The sequence below is a fragment of the Canis lupus genome, chromosome 25 (assembly GCF_011100685.1).
Source record: "Canis lupus familiaris isolate Mischka breed German Shepherd chromosome 25, alternate assembly UU_Cfam_GSD_1.0, whole genome shotgun sequence".
NCBI lineage: Eukaryota > Metazoa > Chordata > Mammalia > Carnivora > Canidae > Canis > Canis lupus.
In genome coordinates this window covers 50,852,751-50,866,350 of record NC_049246.1, presented here as the reverse complement: position 1 = coordinate 50,866,350, position 13,600 = coordinate 50,852,751, and the positions used below count along the sequence as shown (strand labels likewise).

The 13,600-nt window shown below is 71.6% G+C and overlaps 2 protein-coding genes across 2 annotated transcripts in view; one reads left to right on the top strand and one right to left on the bottom strand.

The window, feature by feature from the left end:
- Positions 1-1,779: 1,779 nt before the first annotated feature.
- RNPEPL1 (arginyl aminopeptidase like 1) lies at positions 1,780-10,021 on the bottom strand. The gene is made up of 11 exons (XM_038574405.1): positions 9,470-10,021; positions 6,886-7,026; positions 6,451-6,602; positions 5,879-5,995; positions 5,523-5,758; positions 5,179-5,292; positions 4,784-4,896; positions 4,433-4,541; positions 3,265-3,495; positions 3,047-3,189; positions 1,780-2,783 (listed from the first exon to the last, which is right to left on the bottom strand). The coding sequence occupies exons 1-11, from the start codon at positions 10,019-10,021 to the stop codon at positions 2,496-2,498; spliced, it is 2,196 nt and encodes a 731-aa protein (XP_038430333.1). The 3' UTR covers positions 1,780-2,495.
- The window catches only part of ANKMY1 (ankyrin repeat and MYND domain containing 1), a 47,361-nt gene continuing 43,179 nt past the window's right edge, over positions 9,419-13,600 (top strand). Inside the window, exon 1 of the mRNA XM_038574399.1 lies at positions 9,419-9,548. The gene's annotated coding sequence lies outside the window, so the exon portion shown is untranslated. The remainder of the gene's footprint in view (positions 9,549-13,600) is intronic.

Genomic DNA, 13,600 nt, shown 5'->3' with positions numbered 1-13,600 from the left:
CCCCCAAATGCTGCTGTGTTCCAGCGTCTGCCCTCAGCCCCGCGGTGGGTGCGACTGCCACTCGTCACCCCCTTGCGTGCACGTGGTGGGAGAGGCTGTGCGTCCCCAGCGCGTGTCCTTGGCCTGGCCGGCATGAGCCCCTCCACGGCTCTCGCTTATCTCTGGCCAAGTGCCTGGAATGTTCCAGATGTGCCCTCCTTCGTCAGCACGGGTGGGCCCTGAGGAGCCACGGTGACGGGAGCCCCACCCCGCCGCCCGCCCGCAGCACGAATGAGAAACAGCCCTCGTTCAAAACGCGGATCTCACAGGGGTTGTGGCCGGACCGTGACTTAGCCCGTGGCCCGGAAAGCCGCCCCGGGGAGGGTGCCGTGGCCTGGGGCTGGCGGGGCCGGGACCGGAAGCCGGGATGTGGCCACGGTGTCACGCGGTGGCGAGGCCCGGCGGGGGCGGTGACTCACAGGGCAGCTGGTGCGCGAGAGCCCGGGGCTGGCCGGCGCAGGTCGAACAAGACGCGACAAGGGGGAGCCGGGTCGGGCGGGATCCCGGTGCCACGCTGTGGGGAACGGGGGTCCGAGGCCAGGGATGCGGGGGCTGCAGGACTGGGAGCGGGGCAGCGGGGGGCCAGGCCAGGCTGCCGCCGGGGCAGTGCTGGGGACGTGGCCGTCGCCCCCCTCATGGCAGGGGGTGCACCCAGAGGCCCCCCCCGGGAGGCCCGTGGCCGCAGAGCTGCGGGCGAGTCTGAGACCAGGGCCCGGGGCCGGAGAGGCCAGGGCAGCTGGGCCCGGGGATGGCCTCCTGAGGCCCGGTGGACCCGCTCTCGCGGGGGCCGTGCAGGGCGCTAGGGCAGGACTGCGGGGCGCCCCGGGTGCCCCCCTCAGGGTTGCTGCTGCAGTGCCCGGGCCTGCTCCCTGCATGGCGGGGCGTGGCCTCCAGGTCACAAGATCCTGGGCTCCGCGGGCCCCGCTTAGCCCTGGCGCCAGCCCCGCCATCCCGGGGACCCTGGCGTCCTGACCGTGTGGGGCCAGGCCGTCTCCCAGGACGAGGGCTCTGGAGCACAGAGCAGCTGACGGGATGTGGGTGACCTGGCGGCGGGGCGTGGGGGCGGGTTCTCCCCCCACCCCCCCGCCCCGGGTACAGTGGGGCTCTGGGCCTGGGCCCAGCCGGCGGCTGAGCGGGCCTGTCCTCTCCTGGCCCCGCGTGAGGCCATGATCCGACCTGGGCGCTGCCCCGTCGGCTGGGTGGTGCGGGATCGTGAGCCTGGACCCAGCCTTGGTCTCAGAGGCTGCCTCACTCCCACCGCCCGCCACCCGTCACCCAGTCGTCCCCTGGGGACCTCCAAGTGGAGGCCCGGCCTCACTCCCTCCTCCGGGCCCCCCATGCCCGTCACCTCTGCTGCACCTGTTGCTAGTGGTTGTTCTCAGCCCCCTGCCCTTGGTCATCCCAAACTGGCCGCCACCACGCACCCCTGCCTTCGCCCCAGCCTGGGATGGGGGCCGCTGCTGAGGAGGGCCCAGAGCGAGCATGGTGACAAGTGGCCTCCTCTGCTGTGGTGTTCGAGGGTCAGCGGGGAAGGAGCAGAGGGCCCAGGGCCCAGGGAGGGCGGGGCGGCTGCTGCAGGGAAGGACCTGGGGCCTCTGAGGGCAGAGCTGGGAGTGGCCAGAGCGCAGAGGGACGGCCTTCAGCCCCTCGGCACTGGTCGGAGGACAGGCCCTGCACGCTCCAGACCCCAGCGCCGGGGAGCCCAGTGCACGCGGAAGATGCGGGTGAACAGGCCGGGAGGCTGTTTGCAGAGTGGAGGTTTAATGGGACAATCGCGGTGACCCTATTGCAGCGGTCCCCCGGGGTAGCCCAGCTCGGGCTGCCGGGGCCCCCAGGCCTCTCCCCGCACGGTGGGCCTAAAAAGAGCACCAGCACCACCTGCTCTCTTCCCTTGGGGTGTTACAGCCACGAGGCAGACTGTCCTGTCCCACTTCCCCTGGGGCCCGGGACCCCGTGTTCCCTGAGGGGCTAAGGCTTTCCGGGGACCCCTCCCCAGGGAGGTCCGCCCTCTCCTCAGTGTCCCCTGACCCTACACTACGGGCGTGTCTGCGTCCTCGTCCTTCTGCCAGGGGCCAACTGAGGCTGCCGACCCCAGGGGCGGGGTGCGGGGCTCCGCGGGGTGGAGGCGCGCTGTGGGGACGGCGCAGCCTGGGCTTCCCGGCAGGCGTAAGGCACAGTGTGGCGGTCGCCGTGGGACTGCAGGGCTGTCACCCCAAGGGCAGTGCCCGGCGGTCAGTGTCGAGACAGGGAGGCATGGCGTGCGCCGGCCGCTCGGGGCCTGCAGTGCAAGAGAGCCGAGGGGACCAGGTCCACGGGCAGCGCCGGCCACGAGGAGGTCCCTGGAGAGCCCGCGGGAGGGTGCGTGGGCCCCGGCGGAGCTCAGGCCCAGGGCCGAGGCACAGTCACAGCGGGCCCGGGCCACAGAAGGCACAATCGTGGCGTCTGGGAGGTCAGGCCTAGGCCGACACGTTGACGTCCCTGAGAGAAATGGCGCTGCTGGGGGCCTCGTCCCCGAGCAGCAGGGCCGGCGCGTCCGCGTCCACCCCCGAGTCCGCTGCGGCACTGGCCTGCTCCGCGCTGGGCTCGGCGCCGGGACCCAGGCCCTGGGACAGGATCTGCTGGATGGTCCTGCGCAGGTTGGGGTGCAGCCGGCCCTGCGTCTGGTAAAACACCTCCAGGGCAAAGGACTTGAGCGCGCCGGTGCAGAGGTCCTCGTACAGCGGGATGGTGTACATGCGGGACATCTGGGGACGGGGGCACACTGAGGCCCGGCCCCCTCCCGCGCTGCCCCCAGCCCCACCCTAGGGGACTTCTGCAGGGGCGGAGGGGGCCCCAGACAGCCCCGGGCCAGGCCACACCGTGCTCCCAGCCCTCCCAGCCCTGCAAGGACGGGTGGGGTGCAGGCTCGTCAGTGCTGTGCGCCCCCAGGGGCAGCCCAGGCCCCGCCTCTCCCCCGCCCCGTTCTGCTGGATGCCCAGCCCGTGAGGTAGAAGCCCGGCGGCCGTACCTGGCTCTCGAGGAACCGCCGGACCCGGTGGAGGTCGGGGTAGTAGTCGTTGCGGACCACGATCTGCAGCCAGCGGATGCGGATCTCGGCGTTCATCGAGTCCAGCAGGGAGGAGTAGCACTTGGACAGGCTCATCACCACCTCTGCGGGGCCACGGGCAGGTCAGGGCCGGGCAGACACCCCCCCGCAGCCCCCCCGCCCCCAGCCTCGGGACCCACCCTGGGGCAGCGGGGACCCATCCAGGAGCCGGTCCAGGAAGAGCGCCGTCTGGAAGGTCCTCCACTTGGAGATGTCGATGGCACTGGCCGAGGCGGCCGCCTGGTCCAGAGGCTCCGCGGTCCAGAGCTGGAAGAGGGCCTCCACCGGCCGAGTCAGGCTGGATCCCTGAGACAGGTCCGGCTCGGCCAGCGGCGGGCCCGTGGCGTTGAGCCAGCGCTCGAACTCCAGCCCTGCGGGGGAGAGGCCACCTGCGGTGCCCACGCAAGCCGGCTTGCCCGGGAGCCCGCGGGCTGAGGGCGTCCCTGGGTGGGACCGTCCCAGGGCCGGGGAGCCCCAGGGCAGAGGCGGTCAGGGGAGGCCGGGGTCGGCTCCAGCACCTGCCACCTCGAGCCTCAGGAGCGGCTCCGTGGGAGGCCCGGGGACACACTGGTGACGGGGGTTCCCTGCCCGCCGCGCCTCTCGTGGGTACCCGACAGCCGGGCACTCTGAAGCCGACCCCGGCGCCGGGGTGTGGAGGGGGGCTAATGGAAGGAGGGGTGTGGGAGCTGGCCGGCGGCTCGCCGATGAACCCACAGTCCTGCTCTAAAGCCCTGGGCCGCTCGGGGGCAGGCGCTGTCTGCTCCCCACCCCAAAAGCGTTTGGTGCATCTACCAAGCCTTCCAAGACAGTCACCCCGCCCAGACTGTCGCCCGCCCCGGCCCCAGCCACACCTCACTGCTCCCTATCTCCCCAGACATCAGACCCTTCCAGGCTCCCCTCTGGCCTCAAGCCCTTGGACCCCCGGAGGCGTCTTTACATGCATCACACGGTGGGGGGGCAGCCGGCCTCAGGCAGCTCTGAGACACACCTCCCTCTGCCCGAGCCACCCTGCCCCGGGCCCTTCGCATGTCCCGCCTGGCTCAGCCTGTTCACCACCTGCCCCCTCCTCCAGGAAGCCTCCCGGGCCCCGTCAGGACGGGAAGCACCCTCTCCTCCCTGCGCCGTGGCGTCCCAGCCTGAGGCTCGCAGCATCCAGCTAGGGTTGGCTGGAGGACGGAGGGCTGAGCCAGGGGCCTTTCCCGGGGGCAGAAGCGGCCACAGAGCACCCCTCACCCCAATGCACAGCCGCGGCTCCCCCGGGGGCCGAGGGCCAGAGGTCACGGACACGCGGCCGGCGGCGGGCCTCACCTGCCCGGCAGTCCACGCTCTGCTCCTTCAGCTCTGGGAAGAAGCTCAGGAAGGAGTCCAACAGGTCCTGGGCGACCACGCTGGTGAACTTGTACTTCTCCACGTAGGCCTGCGCGGGTCGGGGCGTCAGCAGGCCCGGGGGCTGGGCACACCGCCCCCCACCAGAGCGGCACCCACGGGGCCACGTGGGCCTTGCCGGGCGGCTGAAACCCCGGGAGGGAGCTAGAGGGAGCAGGCGGTGCTGTGCACTGCTGCTCTCAGGGCGCCCGACTCCCCGCCACGCCACCTCCGGGGTGGGGGCGCTCGGGGTGGGCGGAGGGCAGGGCCTGCCCCGGGGAGAGGGGTGCTCACTCGGAGAAAGTCGTCAAAGCGCTGGGGGTCTCCGCAGAGCTGGGACAGGTAGTACACGAAGCAGTAGCCCTTCTCGTAAGTAAACAGGTTCATCAGGTGGCTGGGATTCACTCCTGCAAGGGGGACACGGCTCTGGGCGGCGCCCCTGCCCTCCCGGGCCCGGGGGCGGGGCCCCTCACATATCCCGGAGGCCCGGGGGTGCCCGCACATCGTGGTGGCCGGCGCTCAGAGCCCGTGGGAGGCAGGGGCAGGCTGGGGGAGCCTCAGGGAGGCCTTCCGAGGGCTGGGGGCACCCGGCGCTGCCGCGATCCAGCCAGGGGCAGCAAGGGGCGGAGGGGAGGTCCCGCGGGGCGACGTCTGCAGGGCCCAGGGCGGGGCCCGGCGGGAGTGGGTACCTGGCTCCAGCTTGACCTGCAGCTTGCTCACTGGGCTGTCCTCTCCGAGGAGCTTCATCTGCCTGTGTAGGGCATCCAGGCGGAAGGCCGTCTCCAGACAGGTGAAGGCAGCCCCTGGACAGGGGCGGGGCGACGGGGGCGGGAGGGGGCAGGGGCGGCCTGAGCGCCGGGCAGATTCGAGGCTGCCGGCCCGGCCGCCCCCTGCCTGAGCCCTGCGGCGCTGACCCAAGGCCATCCTGCTGGACACACGCGTGGCAGGGGCCCCACCCCGGGCACAGGCTGGGCTCTCGGCCCCTTGGTGGCGCCGCCCGCCCCGTCCGCCCCAGGCCGGCTGCGGGCAGTACCGTAGGTCTCGGTGGTAATACGGCGCTGGGCGTAGGTGGCCAGGCCCTCGCTCAACCACATCTCCTCCCACGTGGCGTTGGTGACGGCGTTGCCGAACCAGCTGTGGGCCACCTCGTGGATGACGTCGATGACCAGGAACTCATCGCTCTCCAGGATGGAGGAGATGATGAAGGTGAGGCAGGGGTTCTCCATGGCCACGATGGGGAAGGAGGGGGGCAGGAAGACGATGTCGTACCTGCCCGGGGCGCGAAGGCGGGCAGGTGACCGTGAGAGGCCGCCCCAGGTCCTCGGGAGGCTGGGAGTTGCCCTCCGAGCCCCGTGCGGCCAGCCGGGCTCCCGGTGCCCCAGGACCTACCTGCCCCACATGTAGGGCCCGTACAGCCGCTCCGCCGCGCTCAGCCACTGCTCCACTGCGCCCGCCAGCTTGCTGGTAGCCGTGGGCAGGAGGCACGGCTCGGCCCACACGCGGCTCCTAGCACGGGCGGAGAGGGTGGGCAGAGGCCGACGGGCCCCCGCCCCGCGCACCAGCGGGCCTCCCCTCCGCGTCTGCCCCCGACGCCACCCGCACCTCGGGAAGCGCCCAGCCTGCCGCCCGCTGGCCCACCTCCCTCGAGCGCACACCCTTCCCACGGCCACGGCCAAGCCCCAGGCTGAGGGGTTCCTCCTGTCGCCAAGTTGAGAAAATGCACACGAGCCGGCGGGTGCCTGGGGCTGTGGCATGGCCCCCGCAGGAGTTCGAGGGCCCCAGCTTCTGGTCTGGGGGTGGGTGGGGTGCGAGGAGCCCGGCAGGGGTCTGGGGGGTGGGCAGGGCCGGTCCCCGCAGTGTGGGGGTCCCCACAGGCCTCACGCCCAGCCCGTGGCGGGACTTCCCCAGGGCCGGGGCCGCGGGCAGCAGTGGCCACAGGGAGCGAGGGGCAGTGGCCCTACCTAGGCCCGATGTCTGCCGGCTGCAGGTCCCCGGCCACGAGGGCCACGAGGTAGGCGGGCACAGGGTGTTCCATGTGGAAGCGGTAGACGCCCTCCTCCTCCACGTAGCTGCTCTGCGTGGCGCTCATCAGCACCTGCACCCCCGACGGGGCCTGCGTGGCAGGAGGCCCACCCGTTAGGGCGGCCGCGTCCTTGATGGGGAACCCCACTCTCTGACCCCCACAGCTGGGGTCAGGGCACCCCACGTCCGTGACGGGAAATCCCGGCCTGCTGTCGGGGCGACCCCTGTCTCCCGTGGCAACTCCACACGGCGGCTCCGCGGAAGGGAGCCCCACGACCTGGGCCCGGGAGCCACATCCCTGGCAGGCCGCCCCCCGCCCCTGCCCTGCACGGGGCTCCCTTCGGAGGAGGCAGGCCGGCCCGGCGCACGCTGACCTTGACGACGGCAGAGTAGGTGCACTTGACCGCGGGCGTGTCGAAGCAGGGGAAGAAGGAGCGGTTGCACACCGAGTGGCCCTGGGTGAAGACGAAGGGCTTGGCGTTGCCGTAGGTCAGCTCGGGGTCCAGCCACCAGATCTGCGGGGGCGGTGGGCAGGGCCGGTCAGCAGCCAGCGCCGGGGGTCGGGCCTGCCCATCCCCATCGCAGCGGGGCCGCGGCCCCTCTCCCCGGCGCGGCACAGAGAGCGGCACGTGGGGACGCCAGGACCCCCTGCCACCCATGCCTTGCTTCCGGGAAGCTGCGCAGGTCTCCTGGAGAGAGCAGGGCCTTAGCAGCGGCCCCAAACCTGTGGTCCCTGGAGCAAACTGGATTGTTCCTTGTCCACTTCAGTGACCCAGCACACAAGGGTCCTCCCAGGGCCATGACGGAAGGACGCCCCCGCCCCGGCCAGCCTCCGCCAGGGACCGGTCCGTGGAGTCCACGGCTGCTGGCCACGGGCAGCGGCTCATGCCAAGATCACAGGCGTGGTGGGCGCCACACCCGGGGGGCTCCTTCCCCGCAGACCACAGGCCCCAGACCCCCGTGGATTCCCGGGCCTGGCAGGGCGACCCGTCCGATTCCGGCCAGACTCCTGCCAGGGTTCACAGCCTTCTTTAAAACTTCCTTCTGGCTGCGAGGTCTCCGTCCCCTCACTATGGGAAGCCTGCAGGGGGATGGTCTTTCTCCGCTGACCTCCCGGCTGCCCCCGATGTGCAGAAGGCCCGCCTGGGGAGCCCGTTCAAAACTGCAGCCTCGTGGGCCCCACCCCAGAGCTTCCCGGGGCACGACCCAGGAGTCTGCATTAAGGAGCCTCTGCAGTGGGTCCTTGGTCCATACTGGGGACAGGCCCCCGCAGTCCCCAGACCCTGTCAACCTCACGTTCCCCTCTCACACCTGCTCCCCGACTCCTCCCTTCCCTGGGGCCCTCCCCAGGCTGCGCCCGGCTCAGGCCTCCTGTTCCCACCATCCTTGTCCACCTCTCAGCCCGGCCAGCACTGGTCTGTCTGCCCTTCGCCTAGCAGAGTCCAATGGGGTCCCCAGTCCTCCCTGGGGCACAGTAGCTGGGGGGCTAGTGGAGGATGCCATGGACTCCAGACGCCGCAGAAGAAATCTGTTCTTGCTGGGGTCGGGTTGGGGCGGGGGGGATTCAGGAATGGGATGCAAGAGACGTCCCAGAGTCTGCAGCACCCCAGACTGCCTGTGGAGGTGTGGGGACCCATGCCCAGGCAGCTGCACCCTCGCCTGGCACACGAGCAGGTTTAGGGATCTAGGCCTGAGTTCTAGACAAGCCAGGAAGAGGACAGGACTCCATGCACCAGCCCTGAGCTCTGTGGTGTTCATGCGTGATGGTGGGTGCTTGGGGTCAGACGCCAAACTGTCATCTGCAAGTGCTCCAGCTGCACCGTCTGTGGGGACCATGACACCCCTCCCTGCTCCAGCCACCCAGGTCATAGAAGGCCCAGGGACTGTGGCCGCTCTTGCTGGCCTCACCCTCTATTCCCAGCAGCCTGCGGGGGCGGGGGGGGGGGGGTCCTGACCCCACCCACCATCCCGCCGGTCGTGGACTTGAGTGGACCAGACGCAAGGGCTCCAAGTTCACAGATCGAGGTCAGGGAGAAGCACATCTCTCTGTTCTCACAGCCGTGTTGGGAGGCATATATGCCACCTGTCAGAGCCCCAGGTGACCTGAGCAGGAGGCAGGGGCCAACCCAGCAGGCCGGCAGCCACCACACCCGTGGGAGCTCGGGCTAGGAAGTGAGGCGGCGGGGCCTGCCGAGGGTTCCTGGGGATCGGGCAGGAAGCACGGACACGGGTGCGTGTCTGGTCTGGGCTCTTCCCACACAGATGTCACCTAGGTCGACGACCTGGCCCGATGCCACCTACACCCCCCTGTCCACGTGCATGCTCGGGGCAGTGACAGCTGGAACCTCCCAGGGCCTCCCAGGGCCTCCCAGGGCCTCCCAGAGCCTCCTAGAGCCGGGGAGAGTCGTGTCACTTGTGTGTGGTCCCCATGGGAACCCAGGGAAGCCCAGGCTGCAGAGATGAAAGGCCCTGCTGCATCCTCAAGGCCTCACGGCGGCGGACGGGGTGCTGCAGCCACGCTGCCTGACCTGAGCCACCTGGGCTTTCCGGGAGAGCCTGGGGGGCAGCGGGTGCGGGATTCGTGCTGGAATTCGGGGGCACCTGCCAGTCCTCACCCGGGGGGGCCCAAGGCACTGGAGCCAACCCGGCCCTCTCTGGCTCCGGCAGGCCCGAGTCCCCTGAAGAGCTGGGCCACGCGCAGGCCGTCCACACCGGGCACCACCCACCGGCCTGCCCCAGCGCCAGGTGCAGCCGCGCGTGCACCGTGCACCGGCCTGGCCGCGGGGAAGCCCTGAACGACTGGGGGAGGAGCCTCCGCCCCCCTGGGCCGGCACCAGGACGCCGGCGCGGAGGCTCCCGAGGCTCCCGAGGCTCCCCAGGCAGCGGCCGGGACTCCGGGGCGGGGGGGGGGGGGGGGGCCTCTCCGCAGGTGCCCCCCCCGCGGCCCCGCGGACTCACGGCGGGGGCGTCGGTCGAGGTGTAGCGCAGGATGACCTGGAAGGGCTGGTGCGCCTGCAGCTCGGGCGGCAGCGTGACGGTGAGCGACGAGCCGTAGTCGGTGAACGGGTCCACGCGGAAGGCCAGCGGGCGGCAGGCGGGCTCGGCGCCCGGCGCCTCGGGGAAGGCGGGCAGCGGGGGCGGCGGCGCGGGCCCGGGCCCCGGCCCCGGCCCCGGCCCCGGCCCCGCGGCGGCGAAGGCGAAGGCGCAGGGCGGCTCGGCGGCGGCGGCGGGGGCGCGGCGGAAGGCGGCCGAGTGCAGGCGCAGGGCCGGGTGCGCGTCGAGCACGAGCGCGCGGGGCGCGGGCCGCAGCGCGCACAGCTCGAGCACCAGGCAGCCGGCGAGCTCGCGCGCCTCGGGCCGCAGCTCCAGGCCCAGCTGCAGGTGGCGGAGGCGGAAGAGCTGCGCGCTGGAGGCCGAGGCCACGTCCAGGGCGGGCGGCGGCTCGGGCGGCGGGCGGGCGGGCGCGGCCTCGGCCCCGGGCGCCTTGCAGCAGCAGCACTGCGCCGCCATGGCCCCGCGCTAGGTGAAATCCATGGGCGGCGGCCGCGCCGGGCCGCGGGGGGCGGGCGAGGGGCGCCGGGCGGCGGCGGCGGCGGCGGCGGGGCGCGGGCACAACAGGAAGTCGCGCCGGGAGCCGCCCGGCCCGGCCCCGAGCCGCGCACCGCCCCGCTCGGGCTCCGCTCGGCCGCCGCCGGGGGCGCTGTGCGCGGGGCCGGGCCGGGAGCCGGGACGCCGCGCGCTCGGGAGCGGGGCCGCGGGGCGCGGGGGCGGCGGCGAAGGAGCCGGGGCGGGGCTGCCGGGGTCCGGGCGCTCAGGACGCGCCGGGGGCCGAAGGAGCCGTGCGCGGGGCGCGGGGGGCCGGGGGGCCGGGGCGCGGGCGCTCCACGAGGGGCAGGAGGAGCTGTGCGCGCGGGAGCGGGGGCGCGGGGGGCGGGGGACGGTGGCGAAGGAGCCCGAGCCGGGCAGCTGAGGGGCCGGGCGCTCCACAAGGGGCCGGGGGCCTGGGGGCTGTGCGCACGGGGGCGCGGGGACGGGGGGCGAAGTAGCCGTGCGCGGGGGTCTGAGGGCGCGGGGCGCGGTGAGGAAGGAGCCCGAGCCGGGCAGCCAAAGTCCAGGCGCTCCACGAGGGGCCGGGGGCCGGGGGGCTGTGCGCACGGGAGCGGGAGGCGGGGGTCGAAGGAACCGTGCGCGGGGGGCGGGGGGCGGTGGCGAAGGAGCCCCAGCCGGGCAGCCGAGGGTCCGGGCGCTCCACGAGGGGCCGGGGGCCTGGGGGCTGTGCGCACGGAAGCGGGTGCGCGAGGTGGCGAAGGAGCCATGCGCGGGGGGGGGGGGGGGGGGACCGGGGGCGCGGGGCGCTCCATGAGGAGCCGGGGGAGCTGTGCGCACGGGAGCTGGGCGCAGGGTGCGGGGGGCGGTGGCGAAGGAGCTGTGCGCAGGGGACCGGAGGTCCGGGGCGCTCCACGAGGGTGTGGGGAGCCCGGGACGCAGTGCGCACTGGACAGGGGGCCGGGGTGGGGATTGGCGAAGGAGCAGTGCCCGGGGGAGCCGAGGTCCGGGGCGCTCCACGAGGGGCCGTAGAGCGGGGGACGCAGTGCGCGTGTCCGGGGGCAATGCGAGGGGTGGTTAGGTGGGTTTCCGCGCAGGGGAGCTGTAGGCGGGGCGCCGGGTGCAGAGGGGGCACTGGGTTCTGGGGGCACCTGCAGGCCGAGCAGCCTCCCAAGCCCTGTGCTGTTCTCACCTGGCACCTTGGGGTACTGGGGGCTAGGTTCCTGGGCAGGATGCAGCCTTGGCTTCCCCAAAGCCATGAAGTGTATACACCTGCACCCCCCCCCCCCATGAGACCAGTGGTCTGTGTTGTGGGGGCGGGGCCCTTGGGGGCCTTGGAGCTGCCCTTAGGTGAGGGAGTGCTAGTCAGGTGCGGTTCTTTAGATTTCAGTGAAATACAGTTAGGAGTTTAGTTCCTCGCGGGCGTAGCCATATTCAAGGTCTCCCCGAGCGCGGGGTACTGTGTGCTTAGTGGCAACCGTATGGGACAGGGCGGCTGTTCCATCATCACAGAAAGGGCCGTTGGACAGTAGTGCCTTGAGGGCCGGCCGGGCCCTGGAGGCCACATTGTTCAGGGGGTAAGTGCTGGGACGCTTCCAGGGATCTGGCCTGCACCCATCCCACCTTGCAGGGGCCTGTCCAGAGGCCTGGGCCCATGGGACAGGGCTGCCCACCAGTGGGGATGCCTAGTGAGCAAGCATCAGGTGGATCTTGAAGTCATGGAACGAGAGGGGCCCCCAAGATGTTGCCGTTACCCTCGTGTAAGAATTCAGGTCTTTGGGGAGAAGGGGCTCTGGGCCGCGGAGAGCATCCGGGAAGCTCACCCGGCTGCGCTCTGCAGGTCATGGTGTGGGGCAGAAGCGGCTGTGGGGTGAGGCATCATCCCGAGTGGTGTTGAATCCTCCTGGACAGTGTCCCGGTCCGTAACCCATGCGGTGGGGCCCACCTTCCTGGACGGGGTGGGAAGGGTGGTTGGCTCCGAGGACCACGTGCACTGAAGCATTGTTTTAATTCTCCCAGGGGTCCTCTCAGCTGGGGTAATGCAGCCTCCCCGGGGGGGGCGGGCAGTGGGCCCAAACTCTCCAGGAACCCCAGGGTTCATGTAGGCACCTGGAGAAGGTCAGTCCTATGTCTAAGACTCAAGAGACGAGACTGGTCCTCGCTCAGGTCAGGGGGCCCGCCCAGGTGGCAGGGTCCCAGGGTGCCAAGGGCAGAGGGCTTTAGATTGTACTGCCCGGTTCAGGAGCTTCTCTGAGCGCCTCCCCCGAGGCGTGGTTGGGCTGGAAGAACAGGACTGCACATGCCCACACTCGCCCGCCCTAGTCCCCTGACGCAGGCCGACCAGCCACCGTGCCCTCTTGTCTTCCTGGTACCTGGACTTCGGGGGCAGGGGCTGCATCTCCATCCCTGCTCTGCGGGAGGGCCCTGGGCATCTCCCTCAGGCCGGTTCTGCACGCAGGGGGGTGGAATGGGGCAGCCCCGCTGGCCGCCCGCTCTTACCACCTCTCTTCTCAGGCTGGGGTGCCTACTACCCCACATTTACGTAGGGAGCCAACACGAGCCAGTGTTCGAGCAAGCAGATCTGTTCTGTAGGACTAAAGCCAGCCCACCAGGGCGCCTCGAGAACTGAGGCCCACAGGTGCAGGGCTCTGGTTGTCCTCACCCCACCCCGTCTTGCCCCTCAGAGCCTGAGCCTGCTCCCTGCAGGCCGCCAGCGTCACCCCAGCCTTCCCGAAGGCGCCGCCAGGGGATGGAGGCTGGGGCAGCTGCAATGCACTTCGCCCCTCGCCCCGCCCCGCCCCAGGGGAGGAAGGTGGGAGGGGGCTGTCGGGCTGCGGCTTCTCCCACAGGAGTTTTCACACTCCAGCCTTCTGGTGATCAAACCCCAGCTGGCGTGGGTGGGCTGAGGCAGCCGCCACTGCCCACGCCGGGCCCTCCCCTAACGCTCATGGGCTGGCACCACCGTTTGACTGTGCTGTGCCAGAGACCGGAGCAGCTCCCTGGCCTCAACTGCTGAGGGGGGGGGGGCAGGCAGAGGTCCTCGGAGAATGGGGCGTCCCGTGAGAGCCACGGTGGGTGGTTCTCAAACAGAGCCGGTGGGATAAAACACTGATGTGACCTCCGGGTGTCTCTGAACCTGGCCCAGCTGTCGCCCGTGCACCTGTTACCCAGAGCCAGGTCGGCCCGTGGGGGTGTCCCATCACAGCTGCTGTGGCGTGCTGCGCAAACGCGTGGACCCAGGGCCTGCAAATGGCTCAGCTCCAAGCCACCCCAGCCTCGCCTGCCGAGTGCAGACAGCGGCACAGCTTCCACACGGGAAGGGGGTGATGGCAAGGTGACTGAGCCCGAGGGGCGTGGAGAGAGCAGACGGCCCTGCACAAACATGAAGGTTGGCTTGGCTGCAGCGAGCTGCAGGCGGGTCAGCCAGGGGCACGTGGGCCCGGGAGCTGCGGTCTGGTGACGCTGCGGGGGGCTGGGTGCCCACCTACAAGGTGTGGTACATGCTTGCAGCCAGGGGCAGCGGAGGGTGTCATGCCTGTCACA

Coding starts and splice junctions, on each gene's coding strand:
- RNPEPL1 (XM_038574405.1), bottom strand. CDS start 10,021: ATGGCGGCGCAGTGCTGCTGCTGCAAGGCGCCCGGGGCCGAGGCCGCG. Junction 6,603..6,885: donor CCTACTCTGCCGTCGTCAAG/GTCAGCGTGCGC, acceptor CCTGCCACGCAG/GCCCCGTCGGGGGTGCAGGT. Junction 4,542..4,783: donor GCTTTGACGACTTTCTCCGA/GTGAGCACCCCT, acceptor CGACCCGCGCAG/GCCTACGTGGAGAAGTACAA.